This window comes from Cetorhinus maximus, chromosome 2, assembly GCF_964194155.1.
Source record: "Cetorhinus maximus chromosome 2, sCetMax3.hap1.1, whole genome shotgun sequence".
NCBI classification, from domain to species: domain Eukaryota; kingdom Metazoa; phylum Chordata; class Chondrichthyes; order Lamniformes; family Cetorhinidae; genus Cetorhinus; species Cetorhinus maximus.
Window position 1 is genome coordinate 155,302,386 of NC_135880.1, and position 23,654 is coordinate 155,326,039.

The following is a 23,654-nucleotide window of genomic DNA, read 5'->3' on the forward strand; positions in this document are numbered from 1 at the left end:
TAAGTTGTGAAGAAGACATAAGGAGGCTACAAAAATATACATATAGGTTAAGTAAGTGTGCAAAGATCTGGTAAATGGAGTATAATGTGGAAAATGTGAAATTGTCCATTTTGGCATGAAGAATGAAAGAGAGGCAGATTATCTAAATGGTGAGAGGATGCAAAGGGATCTGGGTGTCTTAGTGCATGAATTGCAAAAGGCTCGTATGCAGGTACAGCAAGTAATTAGGAAAGCCGGTAAAATGTTATCATTCATTGCAAGGGGAATTGAATACAAAAGTAGGGAGGTTATGCTTCAGCTATACAGAGCACTAATGAGACACGTCTGGAGTACTGTGTGCAGTATTGGTCACCTTATTTAAGGAAGGGTGTAAATGCATTGGAAACATTTCAGAGAAGTTTACCAGACTAATACCTGGAGTGGGCGGGTTGTCTTATGAGGAAAGGTTGGACAGGCTAGGCTTGTATCTGCTGGAATTTAGAAGAAGTAACTTGATTGAAACATATAAGATCCTGAGGGTTCTTGACAGGGTGGATGTGGAGATGATGCTTCCTCTTGTGGGAGAATCTAGAACTGGGGCTCACTGTTTAAAAATAAGGGGCTGCCCTAAGGAGATAAGGTGAAATTTTTTCTCTCAGAGAGTCGTAAGTCTTTGGAACTCTCTTCCTGAAAAGGCGGTGGAAGCAGAATCTGAATATTTTAAAGACAGGGGTGGATAGATTCTAGGTAGGCAAGTGGGTGATAGGTTATTGGGAGTAGGCAGGATGCAGATTTGAAGTTACTTTCAGATCAGCCATGACCTTATTAAATGACAGAGCAGGCTCGAGGGCCGATGCCTGTTCCTTGTTCGTATGTTTGTCTATTCCAAATTTTATTTATTCAATTTAAAATCAACCTGTTGCTGTGGTGGGATTTGAACCCGTGTCTCCAAAGTATTAATCTGGGACTCTAGCTTACTCGTCCAGTGACATTACCACTCACCACCATCTCCCCATCCTGTGGTTATGTCAAAGTGTTTGCTGATGGCAAATTCTGGATTGTAGGTTTTTAAACTTCTTGATTGGCATTTTCAGTTCCCATGACCCTTGTGTCGATTGGTTCAGCAATAAATCACAACCAAAAATGTACCAATCAGTTGCACATATGATGCCTTTAAAGTGTGCCACTTTGAGATTTGATGGAAATGTTTGCTTTTTTAAAGTTGTCAAGTAGAATTTTAATAACTTGCTATTTTTGTTTGCTCTTCAGTTCATCACAGGCAGAGGTGATTCATAATAACAGTACAAGATTGTGGTAATAGTGGCTTTACCTGACAGTAAGGCAGGGCTTTACTGAAACAATACATTTTTCTTAAGTGGTCCAATAATCCTGTATATAAGTATTTACTTGTTTTCATATTTCTATCTATGACTTGGTAGAAATGGCATCTCCTACAATGAAGAAGCACGAGAAGCCAATGTATAGTGGCCCCACATCTCCACAAGGTTCTTCACCGCGACTGAGCACTTTCCCATCGCATCATCACCCTGGCATCCCAGGACACAGTGGTAATTCAGTTCATGCTTTTAGTACTGTGTATTAAATAGGTACAAAGAAATTGGAAAATACAGCTGATACATCATTCTCTCAGGCACCTTTTAATGATGCACAGTGTTTTTTGATCAGATTTTTGCTTAATCAGCTTGGGGAGATTTCATTTCAACCAAGAATATGCCATTTGACTAGCTTTAACTAGTGCAAAATAAAGACATTTTTGTGGCACAGTACACTCAGTACTAGTGATGGTCATTATTCAGAACTTGACTGTCTCATGTCCACTTGTGAATTGAGTTGTGCCCTGTATCTAAAAGTTTGAAGAGAAATCTAGCTATTTATTACCACTCTGGAATGGACCTTCTGATGATTAAATTCCTGCTGGAATTCGATAACACAGCCACAAGATAATTCTGCTGAAGGAAGGAAGAACAAGGAACAAAGAAATAGGCAGCACTAGGCATCACCTATACTCCATTGTATCAATTTAGACACTGCCTTTTTCTGCATATAGACTCAACATCAAATATAACTGATGAAATATTTTCGATAAAAGAGTTTTTTTTTACTGAAAGATCCAGCATTGATGATTGCTATCTTTAGAAGAGTCCAATGTTCTTGTTTTTAAACAGAAAACTTTACTCAAGGGGGTAATGCTTTGAATCTTGTGTATTTAGCCCCTGATGAGTTTTGTCTATTTTTCCCCAAATAGTTTTGAATTGTCCTCTTCCGAGTAGTTCTTCTCTAAAAGAGCTTTGTGAAGAGGACAAATAAATACACTTCAGTGACATTAATCAAGGGGAACTGTGCACTTGAGATTTTACGGATTTAAACAAGCAAAATAGCAAATTTATTCAACTGATTGCAAATTAGTAGAGGAGAGTGATTGGATGCTTTGACTTTGCTTTGTTAAAATAATTGTGTTAGATTATACTCCCTTAAATTAATGTTCCACTGGGTTGTATCGAAAGCCTTTATTAAACTAATGCTACACACACACAAATAGTTTGGCTTCAATATAAAATAAGAGGTACAACTCTAAAGGGTGTGCAGGAGCAGAGGGACCTGGATGTATATGTACATAAGTCATTCAAGGTGGCAGGACAGGCAGAGAGAGCAGCTAATAAAGCATGTAGTATCCTAGACTTTATTAATAGGGGCACAGAGTACAAGAGCAAGGAGATTATGCTGAACTTGTATAGGACACTAGTTAGACCTCAGCTGGAGTATTGTGTACAGTTCTGGGTGCCACACTTTAGGAAGGGTGTGAATACATTAGAGAAAGTGCAGAAGAGATTTACAAAAATGGTTCCGGGGATGAGAAACCTCAGTTATGAAGATAGGTTGGAGAAGTTGGGATTGTTCTCCTTGGAGAGAAGGAGATTTAATACAGGTGTTTAAAATCATGAGGGGGCTGGATAGAGTAGATAGGGAGAAACTGTTCCTGCTTATAAAAGGATTGAGAATGAGAGGGCACAGATTTAAAGTGATTTGCAAAAGAAGCAAATGCGACGTGAGAGGAAACTTTTCACACAGTGAGTGATTTGAGTCTGGAATGCACTGCCTGGAAGTGTGGCGGAGGAAGGTTCAATTGAGGCATTCAAGAGGGCATTAGATGATTGATTATTTAAATAGAAGCAATATGCAGGTTACGAGGAAAATGCAGGAGAATTGCACTGAGTCATGATGCTCATTTGGAGAGCCGGTGCAGACACAACAGGCCAAATGGCCTCCTGCACCATAACAATTTTGTGATTCTGTTACAGGAACTGAAAATATGAGCATTGTAAATGTTTTGAGGCCAGCATTGTGCAGAAATTTCAAAGCATAGAAAACCTATTAATTTTTTATTCTTTTCAATTTCTAGTCATCTCAACAAGAAGCCCACCTCCTCCTTCACCGCTACATTTTTCAGCATCCTCCATTCTCCCTCCTGCTCCCAGTAGTTACTTCTCACATCCAACAATCAGATATCCACCACATCTTACCCCTCAGGAGTCGGCAAAGAACTTTGTACAACTTGGCTGTGGCCCGTCCAATCCACAAACAAGCCAGGTTAGTCACTTAATGCTGAATTATGAATGTTTAGAAATTTGAAAAGACAAATGAAAGGCTGTCATTTTACAATAATTGTGTTGAAAGTACAGGCTAATGAACTATATTTTGCTTATTTCTCTAAGCCATAAGACCATAAAAATAGAAATTGACTATAAAGCAGAAAACCACACACTAAGAATCTACTTCCAGCTTTTCATGCCTTTGCCTTTGATAAGTACATGCAATTTGCTGTTCATCTGAGGGGCTTTTGTGGCAGGGGTGGGTAGGTGTTGGGAGTGCAGAAGAGACATGCTTTCCTAAATACGTAGCCTTTAGAAATAGTTGACTAATCAATCCAGACGGCTGCTGACACAAATGTTACTGTAACTTTCAGCTGCAATGATATGCTTAGTATAAGTAGAGATCTTTTGGGCCATGAGTTTAAATGGTTTGAGCAAATCAATGGCAGAAATCAACTGCCAAACTGTGACAGCTGCTCTAAGGAGATAAAGGTCCTTAAACCTTTCAACTGATGTTAATGTGAGCTCTAATGCTTGTGTACATTAAGAGTACAAAGGCATTCTTGGTTGTTCAATGGTCTGTATCCTGATGTTTAGCTTCTCTTTACAATTATATTAATTTGTGATTGCCTGTATGTATTTACAACATCAACAACAACAACTTGCATTTATACTGCACCTTTCAGTGTAATAAAATGTCCTAAGGTGCTTATTGTTCGGGCATTCTCTTCTCTGAAACTACTAAATTATGATGCATTTCAATCAGTTTGTTTCTGTATAAGGTTACAGAAGCCTTTTTTCCCCACTCTATTCATCATTATTAAACTACAGTGACCTCCTGTCCACCCATGTAATGATGTTAAAGTCATTTTACAAGTCTCCATTCACAAATTCCTCTACAGGCTTCCTCCATCTTAACTAGGCAATTTTAACTTGTCATTTGTTGCAGCCCACACCCTACACTCCCCTGCATTCTAAATTACAGCTCTAACCCAACAGCCTCCTCCTTCCCATTCTAGATTACTGCTGTTCCACTCTTGATTACCCATTCTATTTTCCTTTTCCATTCTAGATCACTGCTCCTCTCCAATCACCACGCTCCTTCCGTTTTGTATTCTGCTCTTCCACGTTGTCTCTTCTCTCCACTATTCAAAGCCATTATTTAAGTCATAACCTTTGTAAGATGTTCAGCCCCTTCTCCTAAGTCTACTTCACCTTCCTGCCTCCTTTCCTTCAAAGGCCAGTTTAAAAACCTTTGATGATACCCTTCAATCCTTTAGCCCTTAAACATTCCAATCTCCTACTTACCATCTCCCTTTTGCCCATGTCAAGCACTTGCAGCCACTTTTCTGAGAAAGGGACATTGTATAATTGTAAAACAAAAACAGAATTACCTGGAAAAACTCAGCAGGTCTGGCAGCATCGGTGGAGAAGAAATCAGTTAACGTTTCGAGCCTTCACGGCCCTTCGGCAGAACTGAAGCATAGTTAGGAGAGGGGTGAAATATAAGCTGGTTTAAGGTGGGGGGGGGCGGGGGGGGAGAGAGAAGTTGAGGGTGTGGTGATTGTGGAGATAAGCAAGCAGTGATAGGAGCAGATAATCAAAAGATGTCACAGACAAAAGGATCAAAGAGGTGTTGAAGGTGGTGATATTTGTCTAAGAAAAGTGCTAATTAAGAATGGAAGACAGGACACTCAAAGTACAGCTCTAGTGGGTACAAAGTACAACTTCTCCATCACCCCCTACTCCTCAACCCCCACCTATGGCACCTCCCCATGCCCACGCAGAAGATGCAACACCTGCCCCTTCACTTCCTCTCTCCTCACCGTCCAAGGGCCCAAACACTCCTTTCAAGTGAAGCAGCATTTCACTTGCATTTCCTCTAACTTAGTCTACTGCATTCGTTGCTCCCAATGCGGTCTCCTCTACATTGGAGAGACCAAACGCAAACTGGGCGACCGTTTTGCAGAACACCTGCGGTCTGTCCGCAAGAAAGACCCAAACCTCCCTGTCGCTTGCCATTTTAACACTCCACCCTGTTCTCTTGCCCACATGTCTGTCCTTGGCTTGCTGCATTGTTCCAGTGAAGCCCAACGCACACTGGAGGAACAGCACCTCATCTTCCGACTAGGCACTTTACAGCCTTCCGGGCTGAATATTGAATTCAACAACTTTAGATCTTAAACTCCCCCTCCCCCCATCCCCACCCCGTTTCTCCCCACCCCCTTTTTTTTCAATAATTTATGTAGATTCTTCTTTCCCCACCTATTTCCATTATTTTTAAATCTAAAACTAAAACCTTGTTAGTCTTTCCACCCCACCCCCACTAGAGCTGTACTTTGAGTGTCCTGTCTTCCATTCTTAATTAGCACTTTTCTTAGACAAATATCACCACCTTCAACACCTCGTTGATCCTTTTGTCTGTGACATCTTTTGATTATCTGCTCCTATCACTGCTTGCTTATCTCCACAATCACCACACCCTCAACTTCTCTCTCCCCCCCCGCCCCCCCACCTTAAACCAGCTTATATTTCACCCCTCTCCTAACTATGCTTCAGTTCTGCCGAAGGGCCGTGAAGGCTCGAAACGTTAACTGATTTCTTCTCCACCGATGCTGCCAGACCTGCTGAGTTTTTCCAGGTAATTCTGTTTTTGTTTTGGATTTCCAGCATCCACAGTAGCTTTTAGCTTTTTGTTTTTATCTCTTTGTATAATTGTAAGTTGTTGTCATTGCTCGATTTTATAATGTAACATTATTTGAAATTTAACAAAAAACTTTGTTTATTATTTTATTTCTAGTGCAGTTGTAAGAACCTAAGTCATTTGAACCCAGACTTTTTAGCTCCCCTTCTCTAACTCCTAATCTAAAATGATTTCTTTAAAAAAAATGTTGCACTTTCATGTTACAGTATTAGACAAGTCTATTTCCCAGCAGTTATGTTGCTTGACCTCCCTTCCAGCATGTGACATCAAGAGATTTTATTATGTTCACTGTAGTGAAAAATTCAAATACCAGAGGATACAGGATAATGAAGGGCATGTTGGGAATAAGGAGAGAGCCAGAATGCTTTTCATGCAAAAGAGAACAACCTTATGAAATAAAATACCACGAAAGACCTTAGAAGTAGATAATGTAAATTCCGTCAAGAGGGATATGATGGGAAACTGTAGGTAGGGTTGATCTATGAAAAGGCGTAGGCTTGTTCAGTCTATTAGCTTCTTCCTGTTCTTGAAGTTTCTTGCATTCCTGGTGAAAAAAAATCTGCTTTTCTATGTTGTAAGTTATTACAATGTTATATATACAGATATTTTACAAATTACACATAACCAGTCTCTTCTGTTATAAGTAGTATGTTCTGGCTGAATAATTTCTTCTTTAAAAATTGAGCTTTGGTTCTTACCCTAATTACATTTCAACAGGAACTAGGGAAAAGGTTTAGCCTAACTTGCCAGAACACCTTAAGGCAGTGGCCATTACCAGCAGTCATGAAAGGGTTAAATAGTTTGTTAAATCTATTCCATGTTAGTTTATAACATGTAATTAGACCAAATGACAGGAGGAAATTATGAAGGATGAGTTAAATATTTCCAATTGTTAAATGGCAAACTGCCATTGAATTCACTGCTAATCTAGCCTTTATTTATTTCCTATAAAACTTTATTAAAATATTTCATAAATTAACTCTAAATTAAGTCACTGTGCACAAAGGGGAGTCTTATAAAATTCAGTCATTGTTTCAACTGCAACAGCCTGGGTAGGATTACATTTTTGAAGGAGAAGAAGGAAAACAGATGGAGGTCACAGACTAAGGGCAGGATTTTCCCCCCATTAGGGGGGAAGTTCAGGAGCGGGTGCGCCTCCGTTGGGGGCGCGCCACCATTTTACGTGGGCAGGCCAGTTAAGGCCCGCCCAGCGTGATGTCCGCAAGGAAGCGCTATGCGCTCCCAGTGCGGGCAGGGTTGGATTTCCTGAGCCAAGAGTGCGCTCTTTCACGCATACGCATGAAGGAGCGCGCTAATCTCCCTGAGGCTAAGTGCTGCCTCAGGGAGATCGGCTCCACAATAAAAATCTTAAAAGCAGAGGGAAAAAAAATTCCCTGATGGGTCCCCTCATGTGACACTGTCACTTTTAAATACGCGTTTATTAAATTTTTAAAAACCTACATAAAACCTCATCCTGCCGGCGGATGAGTTTTCATGCTTTTTCCAATTCCCGCCAGGGCTCCCGGCCTGCCCGCCAACCTTAAGATTGGACGGGCAGGTCCACTAATTATTTTAATTACTTTGTCAATGGCCTCAATAGGCCATTGACAGGTCGGCGGACGCACAGCTGATTCGACTGAGCCTCCACCGACCTGAAAATTGAAATGAGGCGGGGTGACGTCGGGAGTTCTGCCCGACGTCATCCCACGCCACTTTACGTGCCGGCGAGCGGGCCCGCCCCCCCCTCCACTTGCCGACCGGGAAATGCTGGCCTAAGTTTCATTTAGTAACTCTTGTATTACAAGTGATAAAAACAAAGAAGTTAGATAGTTGATCATCCAGTTTTATTGATAAATGGACCTTGTTTTATGGGATCTTGTGATAATTCCACAGCTGAGGAATATGACAATTGAATGAAGTGAAAAAAAACTTCAATAATGTAGCTGTCCTTTATTACGAGAAGAATTGAACATAAAAGTAAGGACGTTATATTTCAGTTATACAGTGCATTGGTGAGACCGTGGGCAGGATTTTTACCTTGTCGGGTGGGCGTGGCGGGTGGGCCCGGGAGTGGTTGCAAAGTTGACCACTACCTACGATCGGGTCCCAACATCGATTTCACGCTGGCTGGCCAATTAACAGCCAGCCAGCATGAAACGCGTGCACTGCAGGAGGAGGGCAAGCGTGGAAGTGAGCGCATGCTTGCAAGTGCGTGCAATGAAAATTCTGTGCCTCAGGGAGCTGACGATTTAACAACTGAAAAATAAAAAAATTTCCACAGTTAAAACCATGTCCCCCATGTGACTGTCACCTGAGCAGGGACATGTTATGAATGAAATTTTAAAATTTTTATTTAATTTTGAATTGCTGTTGGAAACCTCATCCCATAAGACCAAAAGACGTAGGAGCAGAAGTAGGCCATTCGGCCCATTAAGTCTGCTCTGCCATTCAATGAGATCGTGGCTGCTCTGATAATCCTCAACTCCACTTTCCTGCCTTTTCCCCATAACTCTTGATTCCCTTACTGATTAAAAATCTGTCTATCTCAGCCTCGAATATACTTAATGACACAGCCTTTACAGCCCTCTGCGGTAAAGAATTCCTCAGATTGACTATCCCCTGAGAGAAGAAATTCCCCCTCATCTCCGTTTTAAATGGGCACCTCCTTACTCTGAGATTATGCCCTCTGGCCCTAGACTCTCCCACAAGGGGAGCAACCTCTCAGCATCTACCCTGTCAAGCCCTCTAAGAATCTTATATGTTTCAATTAGGCTGCCTCTCATTTTTCTAAACTCCAGTGAATACAGGCCCAACCTACTCAACCTCCCCTCATAAGAAAATCCCTCCATACCCGGGATCATCCACGTGAACCTTCTCTGGACTGCTTCCGATGCCAGTACATCTCACCTTCGATAAGGGACCAAAATTGTTCACAGTATTCTAGGTGTGGTCTAACTAGTGCCTTGTACAGTTTTAGCAAGATTTCCCTATTTTTATACTCCATTCCCTTTGAAATAAAGGCCAACATTCCATTTATCTTCTCTATTACCTGTTGAACTTGTATGTTAGCTTTTTGTGATTCATGCACGAGGACCCCTAAATCCCTCTATGCTGCAGCTTTCTGCAGTCTTTCTCCATTTAAATAATATTCAGTTCCTCTATTCTTCCTGCCAAAATGCATAACCTCACATTTTCCCACAATATATTCCATCTGCCAAGTTTTTACCCACTAATTTAACCTGCCTATATCCCTCTGTAGACTCTTTGGGCAGAATTTTGCCGTCAGCGAGCAGGAGGCAGGGCCCACTCGCCTACGCGTAAAATGACGCAGGATGACGTCGGGGGAACCCCCAACGTGATCCCGCCCCATATAAATTTTCAGGAAGGCGGGGGCACAGCAAAATCAGCTGTGCGCCCGCCCACCTGTCAGTGGCCAATTGAGGCCATTGACAGGATCATTTAAACAATTAAAGGACCTGCCCATCCAACCTTGAGGTTGGCGGGCAGGCCAGGAGCCCCGGCGACAATTAGAAAAAACATGAAACCTTATCCACCGGCGGGATGAGGTTTCATGCAGGGTTTTAAACAGTTTAATAAAGTTATTCTGTAATTTATGAACATGTCCCATCTCATGTGACATTGTCACATGAGGGGGACATGTTAAGGTTTTTTTTTCTATTTTTAATCTTTTTAAATGTGTCAGCGATCTCCCTGAGGCTGCACTTTGCCTCAGGGAGATGTGCGCTCCTTCGTACACATCCGTGAAAGAGCGCACTCTAGCTTTTGGGGAATCCCCACCCCCGCCCGCACAGGAAGCGCATAGTGCTTACCGCCAGACCTCACGCTGGGCGGGCCTTAAATGGCCCGCCCACGTAAAATGGCGGCGGGGCCCACTTCTCCGGCGGGGATCGGCTCCCCGCCTGCCGGAGATTGGGTCGGGCCCACACGCCTGAGAGGCAGAAAATTCTGCCCTTTGTGTCACCCTCACCACTTGCCTCCCCACCTATTTTTGTGTCATTGGCAAACTTGACGATAGTACATTCACTTCCCTCATCTAAGTCATTAATATATATTGTAAAGAATTGAAGCCCCGACACTGATCCCTGTGGCACTCCACTAGTTACAGGTTGCCATCCCGAAAATGCCTCCCTTATCTCAACTCTGTCTTCTATTAGTTAGCCACTCCTCTATCCATGCTAATATACTACCCCAACACCATGGGCTCTTATTAAGTAGCCTTATGTGCGGTACCTTATTGAACGCCTTTTGGAAATCCAAATATATTACATCTACTGGTTCCCCTTTATCTCTCCAGCTTGTTACCTCCTCAAAGAATTCTAATAAATTTGTTAGGCATGATTTCCCCTTCATGAAACCATGCTGACTCTGCTTGATTAGATTATGTATTTCTAAATGTTCTGCCATTACATCCTTTATAGTAAACACCAACATTTTCCCAAAGACAGATGTTAAACTAACTGGCCTATAGTTACTTGTTTTTTTGTTTCCCTCCCTTTTTGAATAAGGGTGTTACATTGGCCATTCTCCAATCCTCTGGGACTTTTCCAGAATTGGAAGATGACTACCAGTGCATCCACTATCTCTGTAGCTACTTCCTTTAGTATCCTAGGGTGCAACCCACCAGGTCCAGGGGGCTTATCAGTTTCCTGTGGATGAGGTTTCCTAAAAAATGCAAAGGCTGCTTGGCCTTTTCGCCTGCCCACCAACCGTAAGGTTGGATGGGCAGTGAAAAGTTTCATTCAATTGTTACTTTAATGGCCTTAATAGACCTGTTAATTGTTGGCAGGCACGCTGCCGACTCCCGCGTGTGCCCGACGACCAAAATATTGCAAGAGTGCACGATGATGTTGGGACGCTCGCCTGATGTCATCACACATCATTTCACACTCGAGCGAGTCGGGCATGCACCCGCCCGCTCAGTGAAAAATCCTGCCCCACATCTTGAATACTGTGCGCTGTTTTGGTCTCCTTATTTAAGGAATGATGTAAATGCGTTGGAAGTGGTTCTGAGGAGGTTTACTAGATTGATACCAGAATGAGCGGGTTGTGTTATGAGGAAAGGTTGGACAGACTGGGCTTGTGTCCTTTGGAGTTTAGAAGAGTGAGGGGTGACTTGTTTGAAGTTTGCAAGATCCAGAATGGTCTCGACAACCTGGATGGATGTTTCCTCTTGTAGGTGACTCCAAAACCAGGGGGCGCTGTTTTAAAATTAGGGGTCACCCTTTTAGAACAGAGATGAGGAGAAAATTATTTCTCTCAGAAGGTTGTGCAACTTTGGAACTCTTTGCTTCAGGAGGTGGGGTCATTGAATATTTGTAAGGTGGAGGTAGATAGGTTCTTGTTACTCAAGGAAATCAAAGGTTATTGGGGGTAGATGGGGATGTGGAATTTGAAATACCAACAGATCAGCCATGACCTTATTGAATGGCGGAGCAGGCTTGAGGGGCTGAATGGCCTACTTCTGCTCCTGTTTCATATGTTCATAGTTAATTTTCTGTAAACAGTCGACATAGCAATTCTAAACCACATTTACTACAAAATCTAGAGAATAATTTTGATGTCATCACATTTGGAAAGATATTGCAAGAAATCTGTAACCCCCACCCCTGACCCCCAAGGGTTAAAGACAGTCATAACTCAACCCTGAGTAAAGCTCTTGTGCTGCTGAAACCCTCTGTCACTGTTGTAGGATACTTATGTATCTTATTTAATTGTTTTGTTTCATCAATATTTATCACGAACATATCCTTGCAAACAGTGATAACTAGAGTAACCAGTTAGGTCTGAAGAAGGGTCATACAGACTCGAAACGTTGACTCTGTTTCTCTCTCCACACTTGCTGTCAGACCTGCTGAGTTTTTCCAGCATTTTCTGTTTTTATTTCAGATTACCAGCATCTGCAGTACTTTGCTTTTATTTAACCAATTAGGTCACTATTTTTATTTTGTTTAGTAAAGAACCATAGAATTTTAAACATATTCTGCCTATGTGTACTCTCTGATAAAGTCCCATTCCCCAGCTCTAACTTTTTTTATTTTACAAATATTTATCCAATTCTCTTCTTTAAGGAATTTTAAATTCTATTTAATACTATTTCCATGTCCCAACACCCCTCTGTACAAATAATATTTGTTTTCATTTTTCCTTTTGTTCTTCTGACGATGCTGTTGCTGACTCACTGATCAATGAAAATAGAATGTTTATGATTTGTTTCATCCAAATGCTTTATAATTTTTGCACCTCAGATTTCCTCTAACCTCCTTTATTCTGGTAAATTTTGAGTTGCAGACATATCTGTTCTGTTTTGTTTAATATTTTTAATCATGAAATCATTGAATGGTTACAGAGCAGAAGGGTGAGCAGGAGGCTTCTCGTCCTGTCGTGCCTGTTCCGGCTCTCTTCATGAACAGTTCAGCTAGTCTCACTCCCCTGCCCTTTCCACAGCCCTGGAATGTTTTCCCTTTCAAGTGCTTATCCAAATCCCTTTTGAAAGCAATGATTGAACCTGCCTCCACCACCATTTCAGACAGTGTGGATTCTGCACTCATTGTGTTTTTAAAAAAATTCTTTATGTCACACTTGGCTTTAAAACCAATTTTCTGAAAACGCTTTAAAATGCTTTATATTTTGGCCTGAAGAAAGATAAGTGCAATATAAATCACAGGTTGATATTTTCATTTCAATATCTAAACAAACCCTGATTTTAAGTGAGTGGTAACAAAATCTAAACATTATCAAAAAGCACTCATGTGAGGCGATTCTTTGTCATAAATCAGTACATTCCTTGCTCCCAGTATTTCAGTGTTGCACCTTGTTCTAGCATGAAACCACTTGTGCAGAGGTCATTAACCCTGTTTTAACATGCTCCCAACAGCCTTCAGTTTGGTAGACACATCTGTGAAATTTCAAGGACACCCATGTGGAGAAGGATTACTTCACTCGTTTCCCAGCTGAGTGAATTGCTCTTCTTTCCTTTCTTCCACTATCTCTTCCAATTCTCTTTCTCTTATTCTTAGTCTCTCTCTTATTTGCTTTATATTTCTTTCTTCCCACTTCTTTGATAAAACATCCAGCCAATCATTTTTGGGACTGGGTTTACGTCAGGTTACATAGTGATGGAGTGATGTGTTTAAACTTGACTGTATTTATATGTAAACAAACACTGGAGGTCTCAACTGTACTGTCATAGTGTCATTAAGCATAAAGGTTTATTCGTGTCACATAAGTTGCCTTCGTTTGTATGACGACTTGTCTCCGTTTTCTTTGAATCCTTTGTTCTGAGGACAATATTGACCCTATTTTCTTGATGGGTATTCTTTTAACTACAAGTAACTTTTGCTGTTAGAATTTCACACTTTGAGAATATTTGCTTAATTCCACATATTTGTCTTACAAGCCTCAAGATTTTGTTAATTGTTCATGGGAAATGGGTGTCACTGACAAGACAGACCAGTGTTTATTGCCCATCCCCAGTTGGCCTTGAGAAGGTGATAGTGAGTTGTCTTCTCGGACAGCTGCAATCCATGTAGTGTAGGTATACCCACAGTGCAGTTAGGCAGTGAGTTCCAATATTTTGACCTAGCGACAGTGAAAGTACAGTGATATATTTCCAAATAAGAATGTTGTGTGGCATGGAGAGGAACTTGCAGATGGCTGTGTTCCCATGTACCTGTTGACCATGTTTTTCTTGGTGATAGAGGTCTCAGGTTTGGAAGGTGCAACATTTCCTAATATCCAGTGCCTATGTCTATGAGGATGTATGTTGGCTGGCTTAGTCCCTAAGTTTTTAGTACAGAACTATTTGAGAATTATTTCCTTTAAGGCTTGAGAGACAAATAAGTTGGGGAAAATGGACATGGAGCTGAATGTACCTTACAAGATTACAGCACTAGCCAGTCCATCTGACGAAAAGACTTCTATTTGAAAATACGTTAATAATATTTTAACAGCACAGCAAATTGTTTTTGTACAGAACTCCTCACACGCAAGACATCTATCAGAACTGTATGAAGCAGGAAGTTGATCCTTGGTAAAGAAAGTAAGAATTTAAGGGAGAGATTGTTAAGGGAGAGATTGAAGACAGTCAAAGGGATGAGCTTTTTTTAGGAAGCTTTTGGAGGTACAATAGGATGTGGTAAGGAGAAGAGGTTTTCAGACATAAGACAGGGACATAGCGATTGAATGAAGGTTTTGTTAGCTGTTACACAGCTAGCAGCAAGGCTAACATTTGCTTGCTCTGAAAAATTACAGTTGCATTTTTACTAGTTTAATTTCAGCAATTTACTAGTTTAGTTTCAAGACAATTTTTGCCTTTATGCCTGTTGTGCAACAAAAAAATGCTGATCCTCTAATTCTCTGTTCCTTTTCACAGCCTAATAGTAGTGGTCAAGTAGTGGGCAAAGTGCCTGGTCATTTTACTTCAGTACTGGCTCCCTCACCTCATCATGGCATGTCCAGACCGGTGACCCTGGCCATGTCTTCAGACACTAAACCCATCACTACATCAACCGAAGGTGAGGCAACATCATCTCCATCATCCAGTAAGTACCATTAAAATAGATGAGGTGTTACCCCTGTGATTATATCACTCCCTCCTCAAATCCTGATGCAAGAATAGAACTCACACTCCTGAGGTAAACAGAATAATATATGTAAAACTATTTTTCTCAGATTAAATACATTTTGTTATATAGTTTTCTTTTGGCTTGTGTTTATCTCTCATTTGCATTATTAAAACAGAACCTAAACTATGCAAACGCTATAAAGAGGCAAGGATTTAAGAGGGCCAATTGGATCATTGTGATTAATTCCCATGAATTAAGTTGGATTTCAGAAAGGGCAGCTTATTTGACTATTAACTTTTTGGTGCTTTCTAAACAATAGACAGCATTGGACCAAGTTATAATTATACTTGAACTTTTGATTTTACAGTATTAATAAATTATTGCAGCAATTTTGGTTTGTGACAGCTGCAACCTACAGTTTAAACAGTATTATGAGCTTTGATTGATCACAGCAAATTTCAAGAGAGTGCTCGCAGACTGTGTTAATGATGAAAATCAGATGTGCTGGAACGTGCTGGGATTGGCCATCTCTTTCCCAAGTGCTGTGGTTAAACTGCCACAGTGTGTTCTGGATCTCTCTCCCTGGGTGAAATTAACAAAGGCTCGCTAATGTGTTTCGTGGGAGACTGTCAGCAATGGAATAGGAGAACAATGTCTTCTTTTGAGAAAACCTCTAGACAGCTGCGACTTGTGTACTAATTGATTTGCCGTGCCTTTGCAGCTTCTCAGCTGTTCAAACCCGTGTCTGGTCACATGTAGACTACAGGTAGTTGTTCTGTGCCCAAGAATGAAAGGTGAGCGTACACTGAGTGCCATAATTGTATGTTTCTTTTTGTTTTAAAGCACAGCACTTTTGCTGTGAGCTTTAATGAGGCAATTCTACTGAAGTATTGAGTGTGTTTAGATTTGTAACATGCATATTTGTAAAAGATTTTCTATTCAAATTCAGTAAAAAGATAAATTTATTGCAGGATAGAAGCTTGTAGTTTGTGCAAGTTTCCTTCATTCCTTAAGGGAGGTAGTATAAAAGTAGCAATCACTCCTTCAGTGAGTAACTGAGCAGTACAAACCAGTACAAACCAGGAAAGTCCCTGTTCAGTTCCCTGTCTGTGTTCAGTTAGTTGATCACACAGTTGTGGGGTAGAGGTTTAACAGTTGTCCTCAGTGTTCTGAGTTGGGGAGATTAGAAGTTACCATGGCTCCTCCTCCTCATTGTTATTCAATGACCTCTGCTGTCCATATTGATATGGGGTGAAGATAGAACACTGGTTACGATGCCCCCTGTAGTTGAACAGTCCACCAACACTTCATAGTCAAAGCTCATTCATTAATATTGGCTGCTTGAGCAAAGTACTGGGGATGAAACACAGCTATAGACTGTGTTCGAGGAGGGAGACAAGACTATCAGAAAAGTAAGAGGCACAATGGTACAAACATTAAAAATACTAAAAAAAAAAGAAAGAATTGTCTAGATTTTTTTTCCCTGCTAAGTTTCTAAAATTTTCTCCCAAATTTCTGTTTTAGTTTCATCCACTGGAATTTATTTCATTTTTTCATCCAGTTACTCTCTGCCTTTTAAAATTTCACCTTTTCCATTTTAAGCAGCTAAAGAATAAATGTTACAATTCCACACTCAATACACAGCATTAGTAAAATATAATCATTGCTCTCTGTTAAAAAACTGTTTCAAAGCCCCCACAGTCCATAGGTTTTACTTGTTAATGTGACCCATTTGTTTTCTAACACCTGTATGTGGGGCCACATGAATACGTCTTGAAAGTTTACCAAGATGTTTAAATGTTGACAGGGCCAGTTAAAACTGGAAATCCAGATGAAGTTCAGAAAACAGAAACTAAACAAAGAATACATGCTTGAAAGAAAGAAAGTGGCCCACACAGGCACCTTGCTCTCCCTTTCATTATATATTCGAATGGAGCAGACTTTCAAAAAACGTGGAATGAAGCATTCCCACTTGAAAAGCACTGTATTCAAAAGTTGCATTAATGCATTCTTCATCTTCACCACAAAAATAATGTCCTAATTCCAAATTGTCTCTGTCCTTAAAAAATTACAGCTGTCAGTTTTGTTCAGAAAGTTGGTTTTCCTGAAAGAAGAGATGCTCCTTGTTTCACTTTGATGGTACTTCTCCAGCAGTTAGCAGAAAATTGACAGGCAATTTCTTTAACCTCTAGGGGTTGGATTGTGCTGTTCTCGGTGTTCTAAAAACCAAAAGCACTCTATGAACTGCAATTTGGAAATGCAATATGACTACTATAAAAACCACAATAATACGCATTGAAATGTAGAGCATAGGTCAATCTTGAGGATTAAGCCATGTCACATTGTGATGGAACAAGATTCATTTTGTTAAACTAATGAGTGCAACATTAATATGACATTTCACTAAATATAATTTTTCTGCATGTGTTAACTCATTAAAGAAAATGACTTAATGTCTGCTCTAAGATAGCAGGCAAAGAGTATATAGTAAAGGATATAGTTCTTCTTGCAAGTATTTCCAGGAACAATATGTATACTATTATACCTTCAGTACTGTAGTAAGCTTGGGTAGCACTAGCTGATTAACTTTTCTCAATAACTAATAAGTACATTCTGCCCCCTTATCTGAAAGGTTTGCCATATGCAAAATTTTGCTTTAATAATGCAATGGAAGGCTTAGATATTACAATGATATTAAAAAGTCTATTGCCTTAAGTCTAATTTCTATCTTTGTTTTTAATCAGCCTACACAGGTTCAGGTACGCCCCCAGCCAACCGACAGTTTGTTGGACTCAGCTCAAGGGACCCGGCCTTTCTCCACCAGCAGCAGGTGGGCACAATTCCTATCATTCTTTGGCTAAGTGTGATAATGTTCTGGATCCATTACATCACTGCAGTATTAATACTCTAAACCTTTATACCAGAGAACAGCAACTAATGGTATGAAATCAGGAGGCAAAGTTAACGTATCTTCTTCTTTTCAAACAATAACTGCTACCTGCCAAAGCACTATGGAACTTGCTTCCAATGTAAATCCGAATCTGGCTTTCACTGGCTCTCTGTATTTCCAGGATAAGCAACAGTTCACAACTGCATGATTGATCATGTTATTATAGTGCTCTAGATTGTGCTGTGTTGCTATGGGAGCCTTACTGCTTAAGTGATGGTGACACATGAATGTTAAATATTGTGATCAGTAGAAGATCTTAGGAGTACAAACATTTTCAAAATAAAATTTTTTACATCAGTTGGCATCCCTGTTGGATTTTAAAAGATGGGGAAAAGCCATTTTTCCAGCATTAACCCTCGTTTTCTCATCAGGTAGGCTTGAGGGCAAATTAATTTTCTTTGCTCAGCTCCCCTCCTGTTGGGGGGAGTTAGATTATGTGTGGAAAGGGGAACATTTCCATGAAGAACTACATTTACTTTTCTCCATGAACTTATCAGCTTTCTTCCATAGAAGTGACAGATGACCCCAGTTGTCCACCCAATAGTGATTTAAAAGTGAACTTGACTGCTCACACATGTGAATTATCAATTCGACAGCCAGCAGCTGCACAGAATTTTACGATCAATGTTATAGTCCATGTTAAGGTCCCAGCGATCATTCCCCTTCCATACTGTAAATAAATGTGTCATCAGTGACAGTGAGTTAGAGGAGAAGGAAGCTCTGCTGAATTGAACATGCTTTGCCTTCAATCTTCACTTAGGCTGTCACTAGAGTAGAATTTTGTTTGTCACATCAGAGTTTTACACAAGATCTCTGTCCTTTGGTCAGCATTTTCAAAACATGAATAAGAAATAAGGAGGGATGCAAGTCTGAGAAATATCCTAACATCCTTTACCTTTAAACGTTGCCCCTTCACTTAATCTCTCAGAAATGTATGTGGTAGTTAGTAATTATGGTTTATGTACCACTCATGAAAGAAGAGCAGTAATTCATGACTTTGCTGAGACAACATCCCTGTCCCCTCTCTGGAATGCTGAAGTTATACTCAATTATCAATTTAATTTGCTATGGTGTCACATTAGCATGAGGCTTCAGTATTGATAAGTAAGAACTATATAAAGAGTACACTATTTGGTATACCATTCTACCATTAAAATAAACAAATAAGAGGACTAAACGTGAAATCTTTTTGAAGTGTGGTTAAATAAGAATATCAGACTTAATAGGCACTTAAGTGCACATGTACGTCCATGACTGCTTAACCAATGTCTCTTTGCCAGAATAACCCTCTGACTATTCATTTTGGAACTTCTGTGCCCAGCCACAAAAGCCACAAAGCAATAATTAGTGGTTTTGCCTCTCCATCCTTCTCTGTCATATCTATTTGCAGTCACATTCTGCATTTTCCTTTTTTAATTTTTTGATTACATTTCCATTTAAACAGTTAGATTTTCAAAACAAATTCATCATGCTCATCTAGAACCTTTTGTCTTACAATTTTCTAGGGCTGGATTTTTAATCAGGGATTGGGAACTGGAAATGGGGGATAAGTTCCAGGTCCCGACCCCGTATGTGCTTGAGACACACCTACTGCAATCTTCAATGCCGCAGCTAATTAAAGTGCAGGGAGAGGGCTCGCTGTCCAATCAAGAATGACAGATGGGCTCCTGACACAATAAATGCCCACTTAAGGGTCTCGTCCTGCCACCACTGGTATTAACCCAGTGATGGGGGCCTGCCAATCGGGGAGCATGATAGATGAACACTGGCATGTTTGTTTGCAGGCTCCTGGGGGAGGGCCCTTGTTCAAAGGCACTCAGTGCATGATTGCAGCATCAGGCATTGGGAAGGGGGGCCCAGAGATCTATCCCCCCGCCCTTGCTATCAAATCTCCTCACCCCACCTCCCCACAACCTCCATGCCGCGACCCCCTTCCGCCATCACTCACCTGTACCTGGGTCCGTCCTTGATCCAAGGCCTCAGATGGGTGTAGTACCGGCAGTAGCCACTGCCTCCCCAGTGGTACTGCTGTGTATAGAATAGCTGCAGGTCTTTGATTAGCCAGCAGCTCTCCGCGACGGGGTCTTTGATCTTGGGGGAAGGCCCACCGCTGGGCTGTTAAGTGCCTGAGTGGCACAAGATGTGGTGGGCCTTCTTGAAAAGCGATGACTCGAGTGTCTCACACGCTCTCCAGCTGACGGCTGAGACTCCTGTCGCTTCGACAATATTCTGCCCCTAGTTAATGACAAGGTACCCAAATTACCATTGAAACAGTGAGCAGTGCTATTGAGTGCACAGTGCTCTAAGAGATGGCAATGCTGGTGGAAACCTCAATTGAGGTATTCTTCTCCCCCTCCTCCTGCAACGTCTCTCAAACATCCCCTCATTTGCAACATCACCTTTTCTTCTGATGGATTCTACCAACTGAGGAACCATCCATGCTTCATTTATTCTTGCTGGAATTCTGGTAAGCACATTGGTGAAGGACACATGGTTCATAGCAACGCTGTTTCGTTCACCGATGCCGTCAAATGTGGTCTCACACAAAAGTGGTCGAATCTGTTTTGATTATGTTCTGACAAGAAGTGCTCTAATCTAGTTTGTGGGATTCAATGGATGGTCAGATGTGTCTGTAAAGCCTTCCCAACAAATTAAAACATTCTGAAACTCACTCATTCAGAACAAATCAATTCTTCCTAGAATATTATCTTAAACACCAAACACAAAGCAAATTTGTCGTTGACAGCTCTGTTATAATGAGAATTTTGTTTCAGACAAAATCATATCTCACAGCTGCAGCAGAATATAACACCATGGAAGCAGGATATCAAACCTCAATAAGCTAGTTCTCTGATGAGTGCTGTTCTCAGTGTACTTTCAATATCTACAGTAGCCATGACAAAAAGTAGCAGAGCAACTTAAAACCAACAAAAACAGAAACATTAGAAGTATATTTCCATACTTCCCTCATACTACCACCTGTGTCCCCCCTCCCACCCCAACCTCTATCAAAAACATACAAGTTATTATCTTGGAATTGATCATTATTTATTTCAAAATTCAATGAACTTTTAATGGATTGAAGAGGTCTCTCTAGTGATGTACATTTCACACAGACACAATTAACTTTATTAGCTATGACTGATTTCAACATTATGTTGAAAATTTCTAATGATATCTAGTCCTGGTGAAATCATAATAAAGTATAATGAATACAGTTACAATTTCACCGTAACTCCCTTCCATACTGTAGTGCCCTCTCAAGCAAAAGGACCCCTCAGTTCATAGTTTATGCTCGCATTTTTTCCAGTTTTGAGTCTTTATCAAATTGTCCAAACAAGGTGGACTAGAAATATATCTAATCTATATCTATCTTCTATTACCAAGTAGCATATGAAACAAAATCACAATGTCTTGAATGCCCAAACTTTAATTGATCGGTCTATCCTCTGTGGTAGATTTTAAAAATCTTTTCCTCCCTGTAATTTCTATATTTACTCAAAAGAATACATGGAATGAAAATGGAATTGTCAAGCCACTTTTATCCATGAGCAATTTAAAGGTTATTTTTGTGCATAACATCTACAGTGGCATAGTTTATGAACTTAAGCTTGTCTTTAAAGACAAAGTGAATAGAAATGAATTGAATGCTGGCACTTGGACTGCAGGTGATGCTCAAGGGGTTAACCTTTCTAGAATATTAACATGGATGTGATTTACGAGAAAGCTTTTATTGTTTATCAGCTTCAAAGTGTTAGATACTTATTGCTTTGTATTTGTGCAGCAAAAAAAATGAATTGAATAAAAATAAAAAGTCAGGGTCAAAATAAATCCAAGTATTCATCATTTTATTTTGGTCAAGAATAAAAAAAAAGCTAATGGGGAGAATGGGCTGCAGTGGCGAAAAAAGGTCCTTTTAACACTAGATATTTTAATAGGTGGTGACCCTTAAAATAAACAGCATCAGCCATGTTAATCTTTTCTCTTTGTTGTGGCTGCCTGTATTGTGATTTATATTTCTGCGGTATGATATCATACGATTATTTGACTCTCTTATGACATTGCGCAGTGGCTTTATTGCCAAAGAAAACCTGGAACTTTTCTACAGATGAATTGTGGACAGTTAAAGCAAAACAAGGCCATTAGTGGGATAGTTGTATCTCTTTACTGTCTCTACTACAGCTATTTCATTTCAATAAAAGTGTGTTAAAATGGTTTATAACGAGCGGAATTTAAGATTTCATGCATCATTTAGCTTTAGTAATGGAAGCTGTGTTGCTCTGAAATGCTTAACTGCTTAATTTTGTGTGCAGTAATCCTTAATTTTAAAAGTGCCAAACAGCACCAAACTACCAAAATTAGGTGGTAATGCTTTACTAAATATATTGTGGCTGAAAATGTCAATTGGACAAATAATGTTTTGAGAGCATATATGCTGCCTGCCATGCTCCTCTCATCAATTGATACAAAATAAAACTTCTCTATCTGTCTAAACAAAGGTATGTGTGTTTCTATAGGGTCAATCTATTAACTTTGAGTTACCATATGGGCTCATTTAGTGCTTTTGTATAGATACATTAGTCTCTGAAAAGCTCCTGTGTTGAATCTGGTATTTCTTATCAAAATAATGTGAACTTGTAGCAGAATGCATGGACAAAGAGAGGACATGGCTTATAGTTTTCTAACTGTTTTGAGTTCTTTCATCTGTCTGTATAAAGGGAGTCTGAATCTTGACGTGAACCTATAGTCATGGTCTCAGTCTGGCATCAGTGACTTGGCGGTTAATCAAGCAGCATGAGGTAGTTGGTGGCAGCTTGTTGCAGTGGCTATGTATAACTAATTAGAGCATACAAAATGGTCTGCCGCGCTCATCAAAACAGCAACAAGCAAAATCAGTATACTGCTTGCTCTGTCTGTATATGTAGTTAATTGGGCAGTCAGGTTAATGAGCAATTGTGCATTTGTAATGATTAGAAATTAATAACAGCCGCACATTAAATATCACAAGGAATCTAACAAGCAAATTGCATTAGAAGCACAAGCCAGCATATTTTTACAGTAAAATTACTGTACAGTGACTTTAAATTAAGGATCACATTTTTTCACAAAAGATTCAACAATTGGAAATGTTAATAAGGCACATGCCATTATTTCAAACTGTAGGAAAAACAGTGTGAATATTCATTAGTCCTCTCACGTTAGGAAGCAAAGGGGTTATCCTTTTTAAAAGAAAAATCCTTCTCTACTCTTTACTGCTTTTTACTTCTAAAGAATTACAAAAGCCCCACTTTTTGCCAAGACAAAACACTGTAATACATGACTTACCTTATTTCTACTTGCTGCTTTTGACTAGGTGTGTGAAAGCTGCAGTAGTAGTTATTACCTAAATACAAACCTGAGAACATGGTTTATGTAGAGAAACCTGCTGATGCAAAAGTTGATTTCTGCAATGCCATGTTTAATTCAATAAAATGGAATACTTCCAATTTCCCAGTGCAATCCACTTCGTAAATGACAGGATTAAGACCCCAAAGTCTTTGCGAAGCTAACGGGATCATAGTAGATATTCCATCTACTGGTTTTCAAAAAACTGCTGGTTTTCAGAATCCACTTTGGTTGAAATCAGAATTATCCTGATCTATACAGTACAGTAGGGACTGTTAAAGAGGGTATCATTTGTATTCAGCATTAGAAATTTCCACATTCATTTTGCCAGTGTTGTTATTTGGTAGAGAAATTTCTACATAAGAAAGATTTGGTATCCAGAAAATTAAATCTGACTGCCTAATGGCCCCTCCTGTTGGTAAGAAAGCCATTTTAAAATG

At 40.1% G+C, this 23,654-nt stretch overlaps 1 protein-coding gene across 10 annotated transcripts in view; it reads left to right on the top strand.

Moving 5' to 3' along the window:
* LOC144698817 (nuclear factor 1 B-type-like) overlaps nt 1-23,654 on the top strand; it is a 375,700-nt gene that overhangs the window by 290,720 nt on the left and 61,326 nt on the right. For 6 of the 10 annotated variants that reach the window (XM_078570524.1, XM_078570519.1, XM_078570518.1 and 3 more), the window contains exons 7-10: nt 1,419-1,547; nt 3,401-3,588; nt 14,687-14,855; nt 17,624-17,709. In XM_078570524.1, the coding sequence (XP_078426650.1) occupies nt 1,419-1,547; nt 3,401-3,588; nt 14,687-14,855; nt 17,624-17,709 (572 nt within the window). The remainder of the gene's footprint in view (nt 1-1,418; nt 1,548-3,400; nt 3,589-14,686; nt 14,856-17,623; nt 17,710-23,654) is intronic. The other 4 variants (XM_078570525.1, XM_078570522.1, XM_078570527.1 and 1 more) reach the window with 1 other exon arrangement.